Source organism: Procambarus clarkii, chromosome 69 (genome assembly GCF_040958095.1).
Source record: "Procambarus clarkii isolate CNS0578487 chromosome 69, FALCON_Pclarkii_2.0, whole genome shotgun sequence".
Classification (NCBI taxonomy): domain Eukaryota; kingdom Metazoa; phylum Arthropoda; class Malacostraca; order Decapoda; family Cambaridae; genus Procambarus; species Procambarus clarkii.
This window is the reverse complement of record NC_091218.1, coordinates 24,903,933-24,919,735: the sequence shown is the minus strand read 5'-3', so window position 1 is coordinate 24,919,735 and position 15,803 is coordinate 24,903,933. Positions and strand designations below refer to the sequence as shown.

General features: G+C 41.1%; 1 protein-coding gene across 3 annotated transcripts in view; it reads right to left on the bottom strand.

The window, feature by feature from the left end:
* Usp32 (Ubiquitin specific protease 32) overlaps positions 1–15,803 on the bottom strand; it is a 74,608-nt gene that overhangs the window by 34,650 nt on the left and 24,155 nt on the right. For 2 of the 3 annotated variants that reach the window (XM_069311258.1, XM_069311260.1), the window contains exons 11-19: positions 14,591–14,791; positions 12,535–12,670; positions 10,394–10,534; positions 8,557–8,701; positions 8,182–8,357; positions 7,262–7,427; positions 4,801–5,045; positions 2,360–2,533; positions 699–873 (exon numbers count right to left, since the gene is read on the bottom strand). In XM_069311258.1, coding sequence (XP_069167359.1) covers positions 699–873; positions 2,360–2,533; positions 4,801–5,045; positions 7,262–7,427; positions 8,182–8,357; positions 8,557–8,701; positions 10,394–10,534; positions 12,535–12,670; positions 14,591–14,791 — 1,559 coding nt within the window. The remainder of the gene's footprint in view (positions 1–698; positions 874–2,359; positions 2,534–4,800; positions 5,046–7,261; positions 7,428–8,181; positions 8,358–8,556; positions 8,702–10,393; positions 10,535–12,534; positions 12,671–14,590; positions 14,792–15,803) is intronic. The other variant, XM_069311259.1, reaches the window with a different exon arrangement.

Here is a 15,803-nt window from a genome sequence, read left to right as displayed (position 1 = left end):
TGCTTGAGTGTCACGAGTGCCATCAAGCCGTGCTTGAGTGTCACGAGTGCCACCAAGCCGTGCTTGAGTGTCACGAGTGCCATCAAGCCGTGCTTGAGTGTCACGAGTGCCATCAAGCCGTGCTTGAGTGTCACGAGTGCCATCAAGTCATGCTCGAGTGTCACGAGTGCCATCAAGCCATGCTCGAGTGTCACGAGTGCCATCAAGCCATGCTCGAGTGTCACGAGTGCCATCAAGCCATGCTCGAGTGTCACGAGTGCCATCAAGCCATGCTTGAGTGTCACGAGTGCCATCAAGCCATGCTTGAGTGTCACGAGTGCCATCAAGCCATGCTTGAGTGTCACGAGTGCCATCAAGCCATGCTTGAGTGTCACGAGTGCCATCAAGCCATGCTCGAGTGTCACGAGTGCCATCAAGCCATGCTTGAGTGTCACGAGTGCCATCAAGCCATGCTTGAGTGTCACGAGTGCCATCAAGCCATGCTTGAGTGTCACTCATTATGACAGTGGGCAAGAGCACCCACAGTCGTCCTCTACAGGCATCAGTAATATAATGTCTATCATCGACAATCAGCATCTTGACTCCTCTCATATTTACCATTATGAGGTAAAACCTGTAATGGCCTTTAGTTTTGTTTATATTTTATAAATATACATAGACCTGTGTTACACACATTTACCAAATATAAGACTGCTTACCTATAACTTCCAAATATACAAAACTCTCCATGGGCAGCTGTAATGTTAGGTATGTAAATGGATCAAATCTTGCACTTTCATTGCTGCACACCCGACAAGTAACTTTACTCTTCAACTGGCCATGAAAGAGATCAACAATTATGGATTTGTTGCGTAGAATATGATTCTCCCAAGCCTGTAAGCACAAAGGAAACTTCTCATTAATAAAAATTAAAAAAATATGTTTTAATAAAAGCTAGTTATTGCAACTACAAAAGCTGTAGAATAATACAGTACGGTTAAAATGAAGCCGAGTGCTGTCAAGGTGAGAATTATAACAACAGGTAATGGCCAAACCAGAGACTGAATGGAAGAAGGAAAATAAAGCTCTCTAGATAAATCTTGATGCAGTAACTGAAGTTTGCAGTTAAGAAAGATAAATATATGATAGAGATTTTAAGCAAAAATTACTAAGAGGAAGGATGAAGCAATGGATCACAACAAAAAGAAATCTGAATGGTAAAAGCTTCCTTGGTAAAAACAATACTGAAGGAGCCACTACAAACCGAGGAGAAGAGAGAAACAAACTTTTGACACTAAAAAACAAGAACTACATGGAGAGGCAAGAGAAGTAAAATATGTCAAACCTAGAAGATAGAAGAAACAGGTGATATGATCACTACATACAAAATAGTAATGAGAATAAACAAAATTGATAAATAAGAATTCTTGAAACAAGGAACTTCAAGAACATGTCATAGATTCATGCTTAGGAAACAAAGGCACCGCAAAAATATTATTAAGTTTTCTTTTGCAAACAGTGATAGCTGGTTGGAACAAGTTAAGTGAGAAGGGAGTGGAGGCCAAAACTATCAGTAGTGAGAAGCATCATACGACAAAGAGTACTGGGAAGAAGGGACACCACTGGCATAGCTCTCATCCTGTAACTGCACTTGGGTAATTACCAGAGAAGGCAAAACCCTGTTAGGGCAGAAGCAACACCAGCGAGCACCTAGGGAAGGTAACCCAAGACACATGCAGCTTGAGATAAACAATTAGCCAAAATCCACAACACAAATGAGGCTTGTAAACACAGGCTTATGAAGCAAATAGTACAAATTGGAAAAATACACAAGGAAATATGCCCCACATAACTAAGCCTAAAGGATGGCCAGCACTTATCTGGAAAAACCAGGACTCCAAAGGCATAGTGGCGACTAGGAGAGCCATAAAGATTACTGTCACACTAGGTGATTTGCTTAGGTGGCCCACTGACTGATCCATGAGCTGTGCTGCCACCTAGTGGTAGGCAGCTGGAACTAGAGGATGACTAACCAAACTACTGGGTGGATCATTTGTAAAGTTGTCTACTAGCCTTGCTGCCGTCTGTTTGTCTCGTCCTACCTTTCTGCTATTCTGCTTTTATTGATTTGCAAGGGTCTGGTGTGACCAGAAGTGTAAGGAGCTAACCAGTCATGCTAGAAACAGGATGCCGCCTTGGAATCTTCCCGACTTTATTCCAAATCATTAGATGTAGGAAATAATTTAGTAAGAAAATTTATAAGAAAAGTTTTTCAATGACTAAATCTTGAATCAAAATGAGAATGGATTAAAACATCTTGGAAAGGGGTTACTATTATGTTCATTGTGTTAATATTAAGAACGGACAAGTACAAACTAACCTCTTGGGCAACTAGTGTATCGGGACGTCCCTCCGAGTCCTTGAGTTCAATATATGGCTTGTTATGAACTCTATTTAGGTCTTCATGTAAACCATCAAGAAGGAAAGCAAGCAGCTCCTGGGAGTCATGTTGTTGAAATCCAGTGAAGTTTCCACTGTACTTTCCTATTGTCCACTGTTAAAAAAACATCATTAGATATGTTATATTGTAGGGAACCTAGTTTTTGTAGACAAAATGTTTATGCTTACATATAACTATATGCTTACAAATGACATTAAACATCCCTGAACATGTCATACATACTTTTCTCTCTTACATTCAGGAAGAGACAGAAAAACAAACAAAGAGAGACAGACACACACAGAAAAACACCAAAGAAGAAGTGTAAGTAGATTTGAAGGATAGAACAAATGGAATCAGGAGGAAAGAGCAAAGAAATAGTGCCAATGAAGAGAAAAAGTTCCTAGGAAAGACCCAGTGGGAATATGGAGTGCCAGGCAACAGCAAGCACTCAAAATGGGGAGCAGGGACCAGTTGCAACAAAAACAGGAGGAGGAGGTTGGTGTGTCAGCTAAAGTGAATAAAGCAAGATAACATGTACATGCTTGGTGAAGAAGATACTAAATAAATCGATAACAAGGAGTGAAACAAGGCACATTTGAATCATCCGGTACATATGGCAACAGGAGGCAGAGGAGTATAACCAAAAGGGTGTACCGATTACTGAGCACACTGTGTGCTTATGAAATGCTCTTATAGAAATGAATGTTTTCTATGTCTATTATATGATGTATGGTCCAGACATGTCCACTTGGGGGATTGCCAGCCTCAACACATAGGCAAGAAGGCATCTCCTTCAAGGCACCCAACAATGCACAAAACAAGGCTATCTCAAAGATCACATAATTTATACATACGGCAAGACCATCATCTAAGATATTCTGATCAGCATCACTGAAACAATTCAGACACACAATAACAGTAGCAGATAAGACATAGTTGGAGTACTACACATCAAATACTGTTCACTCATCCACTATTAACCTTTACGCTGCACCGATCGCTCTTAATTGATTAGCTTATATGCTCCCATTGACTGGAGATGACCTAAGATGCTAAATTTTATTAAAAAAAACCTGCCATTTCTAGGGGGATAGTGACATAGGGTGCAATAGGAGTGGCATTTGTTGCTACTTTGCGGTTACCTTGTAGTGGTTACAGGAATAACTGTCTCCACAGCCTGGTCTCTGCAACTTCCACCTCCAAAACCTGGTGGAGGTGTTTATTAAGATCTCTCTTGAACACCATAGGAGGTCGGCTAGTTATACTCCTTGTGTTTAAAGGGAGACGCATACCTGAATCCATCAAAATAACCTGCCCAGTTAGAGGATTAACAATTATATTGTACTTAGATATATTCTACCATCTATATGACCAAGGCAGATCAGCCTGTTCACATTACACCTACCGTCCAGCTCATCAGTGAGAATGTTGGGTAAGGTTACCCAGTCCCTGATCAACCAGGCTGTGACTCATACGTCAGGCTGCGTCCAACAGCCTGGTTGACCAGTCCAGCAATGAGGAGGACTGGTCGAGAACTGGGCCGCGGGGATGCTAAGTCCCAAAATCATCTCAAGGAAAAGTAATCTCCCTCAAACTGGGTAGATGGGTAACATCTTCCCTCACTTCATCCAACATGAAATATATAATGTCACCTTTGCCAATTTGCATTCACTTTCCTTGGCTTGGTAGAAGTTACAGTGTGCGTCTGTGAAGTATCAGCAGCATACAGAAAGTTAGCAAACATATTATTATTAAAGAATCTAAACAAAGAGGTTTTAAAGTTCATACACAAACTATGTGAGATCATTACTTGAGTTCAGATGCTTGCAACTAGATTAGTGACAACTGAGAGAGCTCAACTATGAGGACAGGTTGAGGGAACTCACCCTCACAACCTTATAGAGGAGAAGAAACATGTGATATGATCAATACATACAAAATCCTGAGGGAAATAGACAAAGTGGACAAAGGAAGCAGGAAAAGGGGACATCAGTAGAAGCTGGATGCACAACCGAGTTATAGAGATGTTAAGAAAGTTTTCATTCCATGTACGGGCAGTCGGCAAGTGGGTTACATTTAAGGAATAGCTTGGTGAAGTCAAGCCCATGCACAATTTTAAGGAAAAAATATAGCGAGTGCTATAACGTTGAGAGAGATAATTAGTATGTCGGGGATAAATGGCTAAGAAGCAGAGCACAAAGAGCTAGATTTTGCTCCCCAGAGGCACTGATTAGTAAGCACATCACAGAAACACATTGTATTGTAAATAGATCTACAGTATATATATATTGTTACTATTAACAGCACAATATATATATATATTTGTTTACTTAAGACACCATATAAGGAAAGTACACTACTAAAATTCAATAACAAACCCTTAATTTAAGTGGAGCTACAGTTCTTGCACCACCACCCCACAGCTCCTGCATTAGATTTCCATATTGTCTTGCCATATGGCCTTTCATCCCACAAGGATTGTCTGGATTGAGCTCATACAGGTGCATATTGTTGATGAAGTATGTGGTGAGAGGATGTGTATTTGAGCAGCACTGAAGGGCTGCATTAAGGAAACATGTGTTGCCCAGGTTATTCAGTCCTGTCACCCCTTTCTCTTTGACACCTGCCACAAAAGAAAACCAAAAGATGTTAATCAGAATTACCAGTAGAATAAAAATATACTGTAATAAAATGCATTTCATTTAAACATAATTCATAAACTCTACAAGCTTATAGTAAAAATCCAGCATTGAATGTAATGAAATGCCAGTTTCTGGGTGAGCCCTGGAGGCTTCCCGAAGCTATCCATATTGATTAAGTGCCACACCACTTGTTACCATCAATCGCAGAGTTCTTGTTGTCTACCGGTGACCAGGAGCCAGAACCTGGACCCCTCAGAGAGGGGCAGGGAAGCAACTGCCTATGAACACACCACATTTAAAGTTTGTCATCTTGCCATTGACCAGAAAGGAAGGTGAATTAAAACAGACTACTGCCTGGTTGAAAAAATGTGACCAATGCAAGGTTGGACTCGGAGGTCTCCTCCATCGGACCAATGTGCCCCAATGGGGGTTCCCAGGGCCCTTTGGCTGACTACTAAAGGAAGCCCAGGCAAGGTATTGCTAACTGGTTATCCCAGAGCTACCAAGCAAACAAACTAAAAGCTGAACCCCTGCGATGTGTTCAATCACTGAAAACCTGGAGAAGGGCCACCAAAATCATACAAGTGATCCTACAGCCACACCAGGCAAAACAAAAAACAAAAAACCCTCAAAAGCACAACGTCCCCAGGAAAACACAACCGGTCGCTATGCATATATCAGACAGATGTACAGTACCTTGCGCCCCAGCCAGCAATGATACTACCTCCTATCCAAGGTCAAACAGGAGTAAGAACAACCCCAGTTGAACCCCAAGTGTGGGCAATCACAGAGTCGCAAAACAACCAGGCGGAGGTAGTCTCTCAAACGGCTCATGGAAGTTAACCCTAAACCACAAGGGCAGTACTAACACAGCCCCTAGGAAAAGTGGCCCTAGATGCATGCAGCCCAATACTCTTGTGTTACTCCTGGCTCTTGCACCACCATACAGTAGAACAACACTGCTATGGACAGCACTGCTCAAAAGGATGAAGCCAGAGTCGATCAACCGCCACCAAACACAAGAGCCTGTGAACTGGGGTTGGGTAGCCGGTGCGGGAGGTCTGGGACCCCCCCTTCCCCCCCCCCTCCCAGGAAAGGGGGATTTGCGCAGACAGTGGCGCAGCGGCTGTGGTGACGTCATGCTTGTTTTTGATTGGGGAGTTCTGCTTGCTAGTACGGCTGTACATTTGCAAATTTTAACCAGCTGTAGTTTGTTTTGGAATTCCTACCTTTCTGGGTGCCTGACCTGGTAGATGACAGACAGACTGTTTCCAATTACATGGGGGTGTCTATAGGCCATTGGTCTTCGTGCCTCATTTGAGGCGGCCAAGTTCTGGCGCTGGTCCCCGGCAGGCCTAGAACTCCATCGATTGACTGTTGCCACGGTCTAATATATACACATCAGCCTGGTAAAGCTCCGGGGAGCTGAAAGGGCTCTCCAAAAACACTCCCAAACCCAGGGCAAGACAAAAAGCCCAAGACTACCAGCTTACCCTAAGGGCAAGGTCCACCACAAGCGAGGAAGCCCCCTGATGGGAGTGTTTCCCCATCACCCCAGGGAAGGTAACCCCAACCACACAAGTGTAGTACTTGCAGAGCGCACAGAGAAGATAACCCTGAGCACATGCATCTCCAGTACACCAGACTCCTGGCTTATACACACACTCATGTAGGAACAGCCTAAAAGGCAAAACACCACTCGAAATAGGAGATTGAAGCCTGAGTGCACCGATGACCACCAGGCACGAACATCAGTCAAAAACTGACCAGCGTTGCTCCCCACTTTTCCCAACGAAGGGGAGGTGGAGCTAACTAGCAGGGGACTGGCTTGGCAAAGTTCTGGTCTTTTGTTTTTTTGTTGGGGGAGTTCTTTTGACTTTTTGAGGGCACTTGTCTCATTTTTCAACCATGCAGTAGTCTGTTTTGATTCATCTTCCTTTATGGGTGCCTTCCCTGCTTGATGACAAGATGATAAACTTAAAATGTAAAGTATTCATGGGCCATTGATCCCTGCACTTCTCCGAGGGGTACAGATTTTGGCTCGTGGTCCCCGGTTGGCAAGAAGAACTGTGACTGATGACTCCAAGTAGTAAGGCACTTAATCAGTAAGATAGCTTCAGGGAGATGAGGAGCCTTACCACAGAAAAAGGTATTCCCAACAAAGTACAGTATCTAAAATGTAACGTATAATACAAACCTTGGCTGGATTGTGTACGCATCAATCTAGTAGAAGCAATTTGGCTCATTTCTTCTGGCCATGTGAGGTCCTTATTCCTGACTTCAATTAATACATGAGCAAGGTCAGCCACACCAACTTCCTCTAAGGTAGTATCTTCCTCTTCCAACAAAATCATGCCAGTAGGCTGCAGATTAGTCAATAATAGTCAAACAATATTCCAATATTGTAAAAGCTCTTTGTTAAACAATTTCCATGGTGCTACTTAAAACATTTTCCATGCAATTTTAATAAAATAACGAAGCAACTATCCTGATTTAACCTTAAAAGTTTGGTCATCATCATATATTGATTCCATTATTTTTGTATTATTTTTTTATTTTTTTGTGTGTCTGGACAGACATGCTTGCATTTCCATAGCCACACTTTAGAGTTTAAGCTCCCATATTGTTATTTACTTTTTCAATTATTTACTTAAAAAATTTTATCTTAATTTTTCTTATCAGTACTTATTCCGATAGAAAATTACATGGCGGATATGTTTACATAAATATCCCAAGAACTCTTAACTGCTATATCTGAGGTACATGTGTTGGCTATTGAAACTCAAATTCACCAATTCAAATCCAGACTACATGAAACTCATGTCATACAAGAATTATTAAATTAGACTTAATCAAATTAAAGGACATTTAAAAACTAGAACATGTATAATAAAAGAAATATCAATTCAAGACAAAATTCAGTTCAAGATGGGAGAACATCTTCAATTACTGACTTATAATGATGATAATGATCAAGTTATTGCAGGAGGAAATTAAGGATGCATAGAATATCATAAAACAGACTTAGTATTTTATATTAAAATCTAAATCATCTTGTCAGCATTAAAGATAGAGTTCAACAAATAAAAATACAGAAGCCGACATTTTATTCCTTACCTCATCACGCACATACCACAATCTTATATCCTCAAGACGCAATCGCAACTTTGTAGCTAAATAATCATATACCTGCCGTAAAGTGGCCAAACGACTAAACGCTGCTAGATATGCCAAATATCTTTTTGGGGATGACGTGGAATTTGGTAAAGATGTCACATAATATGGAGCTGAATCTGAAGAAATTTAAAAGATGAATAAAGATCAGAAACGTACAATAATACTTTTGTCATCTTTCATCAATTTGTAATTTGCAAATGATAAGAGTAGAGAATATCTGAAGATTCCTCCATAATAAACATTACAATAAGAAACATTTTATTTCAAATACAGTACAGTGGAGGCTGAGGACAATTTAATATTGAGCAAACTTACTTAAGGCTGCAGCCCCATAACCACCTACAACTCCAACCCAGGAATTGTTTGGTGTTCTGGACTGCTGCTGAACATGGCGGAACAACCGGAGAGTTAGAGGGTATAACTCTAATTCTACTTCTCCACTAGAGCGTCCATGAATAACCTGTTAGTGACCAAAGCTAAAATTGTAATCATTATAAACAAGTACAGTATTCTAATGCCTAAAAGTTGCACGAAGTGTGTGCATGTTTATCCGCAATAAAAGAACAATGTGAAAACATTTACGACATTCAGTGTGTAACGTCTTGTTGAACTCTTAAACTGCTCTGTCTTTTTCAAGTAAATGGCCCTGTTGTGTGAATTGTCTCAGGCAATTTTAAGTGACCAATAATATTTAAAAGTAACACTGCTAAGGAAATGTCAATCACAACTACAAACATCAACCAATTATTGGCCATGTTGCAGAAATCCTGAAAGCCTTAGCTTCCTTCAAGGCCTTAGTAAAAAGATGCATACAATATCTAGCACACGACGACCCAGTGGTTAAACGGCCAGAGCAACCATATTAGAGGCCACTGACGCTATGCAAAATTACACGGGCTATGAAGGACCTGAAAGATCTTAGGGGGATGAGGAGGAATATATTACAAGTATTTAACTTGAATATTACCAATAAGAATATAAAATAAGCTGCTCTAACAGTAAGGTAAGAGTGAGTGAGCATGTGGGTGGTGACCGACACAATGCTGCACGCGTCATGTATACTTCTAGTTGACAATTGGGGAATATTTGTTGCAGCATTATTCGATTCTGCTGAAAATGTGTTAACATAAAAATGTAGGGATAAGGTTAATAGTATAAGGTTCTTTTGGCCTACGTGAGGCAGGTTCAATTTATACCCAACATAAGAAAATAGGAATAAAAGAAATTGCAGATGATGTATTGGCCCATTTGAAACATGTCTTATTTACATCCAGCATAAGAACATAAGAGAAAAATAGGAAAGTGTAGAAAGCCTATATATTCCCATGAGGTAGCTCCTACATCTAACACAAGAACAAAAATAAACTGTAAAGCCCTATTCACCCATGTGAGGCAGCTCCTATTTATACCCAACATAACACTATATGGAGCAATAACAGTGACAAGGTGCTGCATTCTGCAACTCAATTGTTTCACTATCACACTCCAGTATCAAGAAAAACAACAAATTAATGATATGCATGTATATATTTGTATATAAAATGTGTTATATGCAACTAAGACTTAGGCACATATAAATATTTATATAAATAAATACTGGGCATTTATATTAAGCATATGGTTTCTAGGGGCACCAGCTTGTAGATGGCAGGTCAGTCTTCACAAAACTTTGTGGTGGTCATACCAATGTAAGTAGATTGAATATGACATCCTTCACTGGGCATGTAAACCTGGTATACCATGTTTGCTTTCTGGAGCACACACTGAAGTTGATGGATCATATTGTGTGGAAATATATTAATGCTACCAGTCTGTTAAGTCTGAGGCTCTGGGTTCAATTCACATAAAAGCCAAATTTATATGGCTGGATTGGTTTACGAGAAGACAAAATTTAACACTATTTTCTGGTTTAAAAATAGATCATAATAACCCCACTGAAGGTACTAAATAGAGTAGAAGGCACTAAAAATGAGTTCATAGAACCAAGGGGCAGAAGTACAAAATCATTTGGGAATCACAGAGTTAAATGGACACCATCTAAGACACACCGATCTAGGCAAATGACGTCACACCGTACGTACGTAGTCTACTAGCACACCTCAATACGTGTATTTGACTTAAGGAGTAAATAACATTTTCTTTTGAGCCTCACCTGCCTAGGAAGGGCAGGTGCTCCTCCATACCACTGCTGAAGAGCCTTCCACAGTGAGTCAGGGACCAGCACAAAGTCGCGACGCTCAACAAGGGGAACACTTCGCTTTAAACGTCCGCCCTCGCCCGTTAAAAGCATTACCTGCAAAACACATGTCAAATACATACCAAATAACTAATAGTAAACCAACAGACAATAGAGTGTAATAATAGTTCAAATTATACACTACATACTTTAAACAACATCCATAAAATCTACATCAACAAATACTGTACCACATCTTGACAGACAAACTCAACTCATTAGCTCAGCAGCTATAAATTCAAAGCAAGCAAATCTAGTCATTATTTCTTAACACCAAAATTGTTACAGCAGAATACAGTACAGCTGACAATGTGGTCCACATCTAAAATTTTAATTAGTAATGTACACATCCATCTAACAATTTGCTTAGAGCTGTCACTGGCAACTAAATAGTGCACAATTTATATATATGGTTCAAAGCAAACATTATAATTTAATTATATAACAATCTGCAAAAAAAATAATGCCCGAGTGTGTTAAGGGCTTTGCAAGACTACCATTTTAGAAACAAAATCCCAGTAATTCCCTAAGGTACCATATATTGTAAACGGGTACTAAATGGGGTACCTGTTGTTACTCAGGCTGACCACCGAACGTTTGGGCTATTTTAAGTATAGAAAGCCTCCAGAAAGTAAATCTGCCATCAGAACATGCATTTTGCATGTCAATATATAACATCATGAACAGCTAAAAAACTGTGGGAAAAAATAACTATTTCAAACTTCATGGGGGACTCCCTGAGATCACAATATGAGTCAACCTTTTTTTATTATAAAGGAGCAATTAGGCCAACGTTGACCCACCTATGACAGTCCCCTACCATCTATCAGTCATCCTGCAAAGTTGGGCGAGGCTAGCCCCAAGCACTTTGGTTCCTACCTTGGACAGACAAACACACATTTATGGAAGAGCCCATTGGTGGCTCCCCTGAAGCTCCCTGAAGGATCGAGTAGTAGCTACCCCTTACTTTGTCACATAAGTCATATGAACCCTGTTGGCTCACTGGGAACCAAAGCCAGAACTTGGCCCCTTCAAAGAGGTATGAGCTAGAGATTGTTACAATTACCCACACCAGGAAAGCATCCAGTCAGTGATGCAATATAAACAATTGCAAGGTTCATAGAAAAGATGCATAAAAACAGCCATTACACTCCATAAATGATTTATTCAAAACAATTGGTTAACTCAAAACTAGTTCAAACCCCTTAGTGCAAATGGCTCCCACCAAGTGACCCTGACTAGCAGTTGACTACTGGTCACTCCTGTCACTGGTGGTGATCTATGAAGAAGCTTCCCAGGTCGCCTCATCGTAGGGTCCCTCTTCATTTTCAACTAAGTGCTCGTCATCCTTTGGACTTTGTCTTGTGTGGGCTATTTCCTTGTCAAACGTTCTATATTTTTATTATTTGTTTCATATGCCTATGTTTATCTACCAGCATTCTAGTGTGGACTTAGCATATTGTTCGCTTCGAGCTGCATGTGCCCAGGGTGACCCTTCTTTACGTGCTTTTTGAGTTACTACTCTGGTGTATACAAGAGTTTGCCTGAGAGGCCTGGCCACCAAGTTGAGAGCCTTGCTTTGGAAAGTACAGTACATGATTCATTGACTCATAGTTAGGTTGCGAGCAGCTACATCAAACAGCCTGGTGGATCAGACCAGCAACCAGGAGGCCTGGTCAGAGACCGGGCCGCAGGGAACCTTCAACACATAATCAACAGGTAGGTAGTCACTCTGAGGTCCTTAATTGGGGCATTCTATTTGGTTGTGATTTGGGGTATAATTACCTACGAGTAGTTATAGGATGAGAGCTACACTTGCAATGTCCCATCTTCCCAGTATTCTTTGTCATATGATGTTTTGAAACTACTGTTTTGCCATCCACCACCACCATCTCACTTAACTTGTTCCAAATGTTTGCAAAAGTAAACTTTCTAATATTTTTTCAGGAGCTGTGGTTAGGTTAGAAATGGCTCCTCCTTCCAGTAATGTTAAGTTGAGAGACCTGTTTGGTAACTATGCCTTAAATTAGAAACTATAATGTCTAAGCTTCACTTACTTTCGATGTGTTTGGCTCCACTAGAGGAGAATTGTCAATAGCAGGTGGTCGTGATGGGACAAGCAGTGGTCCTGGACTGGTGGCTGCACGGCGAGTCAGACGAGGGGAGTGACTTGGACTCGATGTGCTACTGCACCTATTGAAATTTCATGAATGCTGAACAGACGGTAAGCTACAAGAGAATTTTCTAAAATCATCAAAAGTATATCACATCATATAAATTATAAATAATGTAACATGTATCTATACTAAAGGAGAAAATGTCTGTCTGTCAGTGTCTGTCAAAAGTTAAAGACCAGTTGCTAGGGGCTAGCCTCACCCAAGTTTGTAAGTGGGAATAGTCTGGCCCCATGCCCCAAGGGCACCACTTACAGGGTACCTAGGAAAGGGGACCCTAAGCATATGCAGCCCGAGTACTTGTGAAATAACTCATAGCTCGTGCACCACTACTAAGGCAGCACCACACCACAAGACACAGAACTGGAAACACAGGATGGGAGATTATACTCACAATTAGGTGAGTACAGGACCAGAGGCACACAACCCTGCCAGTTCACATCAGCCACAGAACTGCAGGGTGGATAGCCAGCCAGCACAGATCTCTGGGGCTTCCCCCTTCTGGGGAGGGGGGGGGGTTGTGCAGACAGCAGCGTGGTGATGTCATGCTTGTTTGCTCGTTTTCAATTGGGGAGTTCTGTCCACTAGTTCGGCTTTCGGTAGCAATATTTTAACCAGAATAGGGGTTTGTTTTGGGGCGCTTACCTTTCTGGATGCCTGACCCGGCCGTTGGCAAATATAGAATGCTTCCAACCACACGGGGGTTTCTATGGGTCATTGCTCCTCATGCCTCACTGAGGGGGGGGGGAGGGCAGGTTCTGGCTCATGGTACCTGGTAGGCCTAGAACTCCATGTGCATTGACTGATGCCACAGTCTAATACATTCATATCAGCCCGGTTAGGTCTTGGGAGCCGAAGGGGCTTCCCCAAGAAAAGACATCGTAGTTATGTTGTCAAACTAAAATTAAATATTAATTCTAGTGGCAGTTCGGGACCCTCTGTTCAGATCTATAATTAATGTTGTTTGAGAGACCTTCACTCAATAGGTCTACCTCAGTTGAGGTCCCTGCCACCAAGACTTTACTGCCTGGCTGAAAAATGCTGTGTGTATTAGTTGCTTCAGGCATTGCATGTACTAGCGCTATCTATTGATCCGACATTATGTTTGTAACTCATTTTCAACGTATGTACCTTTACCTGAATAAATATCTTGTCTCTTATCTACAATTGGAAATATTGCATCATTCATAACTGTTCTGCCATTTGCTCTTCCTCACCTCCATCAGGTAACATTCTTTGGCTAGTCAAAAACAAAGGTGTTCTCTGTGTTAGCAAACATTACACTGGTTCACGTGTCTTTCTCAAATCTCTCTGGAACATTACCCATAATTCAATTATCACCAGCTTCTTTAAGCATTCTAAGGATTTCACTGTCAAACCTTTCAGTGTTCAGTGCTCTCTCTCATCCATGCACACCCACACATATTCATCACTTGTTTCTTCCATTCTTACCTCAAATTTCTTTTCTTTTTTACTTTTCACCATTTCTTTTCAAATGGTGGTTACTTTTGTGTTAGTAATCCTGTCCCCCCCTTCCATCTTCATCCCTTAAGACCTTAGCATTAGCATTTACAGTTTTACAACTGACAGGTGTCTCACCAACTTATCCCACATAAACAGTGATGGCCCATTCAACTGTATAAATAAATACATTCAATTAAATACAGGGCTAGTGAATACATGTTAATGCAGTATACTATACTTAAGTGACAACAAACACTTGATAAGCCTTAAAGTTATGATATAAAGACTGAATATACTGTATGAGAAATGTCTTGACTTCATATTAGTGGCATAAGTAATACACTTGAGCATGATGTGTGGAGGAGGCTCTACATCAGACACTGTCATACAGGACAAACATGTGACACTGATATACACCTAATATAGCATTATATAATAAAGAAGATTTGCAAATAAAAAGTCATCTTTTGTTTACCTGTTAGCTTCATAATTATGAACCGAAAGATTGCTTGAACTGAAATTTTTACGTGGGCTGGATGCAGACTGGCCGTGACGCTGGAGCGTTCCCTGCCGAGACCCTGATTGATCTAAGCGGCCAGATCCGTCACTTTCTAAGCTTGTTAAAGAAATCGAATCTGCCCCTCCTAAGCTGGCTATACTGGTGACTAGCACACTACTGAAAAAAAGTAAGTGCTGAATTCAGTTACTAAATACAGTATTTCAATAATTGCCAACAATACATGATAGCATTAAAAACTGAAAATAAAATACAGTAAAATAAAACAAAAATAAAATTACAGTACTGAAAACAAAACAAAATTTAGGTTAATAAAAAGAATTTAAGGGCAGTTAATAAAACAATCACTAGCTAATTTTAAAGATATAGAAGTCTAACATTCATTCTGAGCTATGCATTTGGTTGCTCCTTAATTTAAGATCCTTCTTGCCCCAGTGACAGGTTAATACTTTATACGACAATGGCCGGTCAACAACCTGTTCTGGCAGAAGAGGGATCTCCCAAAAAAATATTCCTACTGGATCATAGCAGGTGCTAGGGAGACACTGGAGAATACTCAATCCATCCTAGAATTACTGCAAGGAAAGTACAAAACAAAAAATTCAAGCTAATCTAAAGACTAACTGGCAATGCAAGGACTGTCCATTAGCATTCTCTCAAACATCCTGTTGTCCTAGCAGGTCACTATACCCACTACCATGACCTGGATTGTACCAGGATAAGGTTCTGGAATTTCTTCTACTCCCCAAACTCAGGACCAGGCTTGACCTGTCAGCACTTGGTCTGACAGGCAGTTGATTGGAGTGGCCCGCAGGCCCACAGGGACCTAGCAGAGGGCCACCAAAATCATAACAAGTGGTCCTACAGCCACACTAGGCAGACCCCCCACCAGGCAAAACAAAAGGAAACAAAAGAAAAACCCCACAAAAGCACGTCGCCAGAGAAACAGAACTGGTTGCTATATGTATCTCAGACAGCAGCACAGTATCTCGCACCCCAGCCAGCGACGATACTACTTCCTACCCAAGGCCAAACAAGAACCACCTCAGCTGAACCCGAAGGGCGGGCAATCACCAAGCAGCAACAGAACCACGCGGAGGTAGCATCCCGAATGGCTCATGGAAGTTAACTGTAAACCGCAGGGGCAGTGCTTACAGGGCACCTAGCGAAG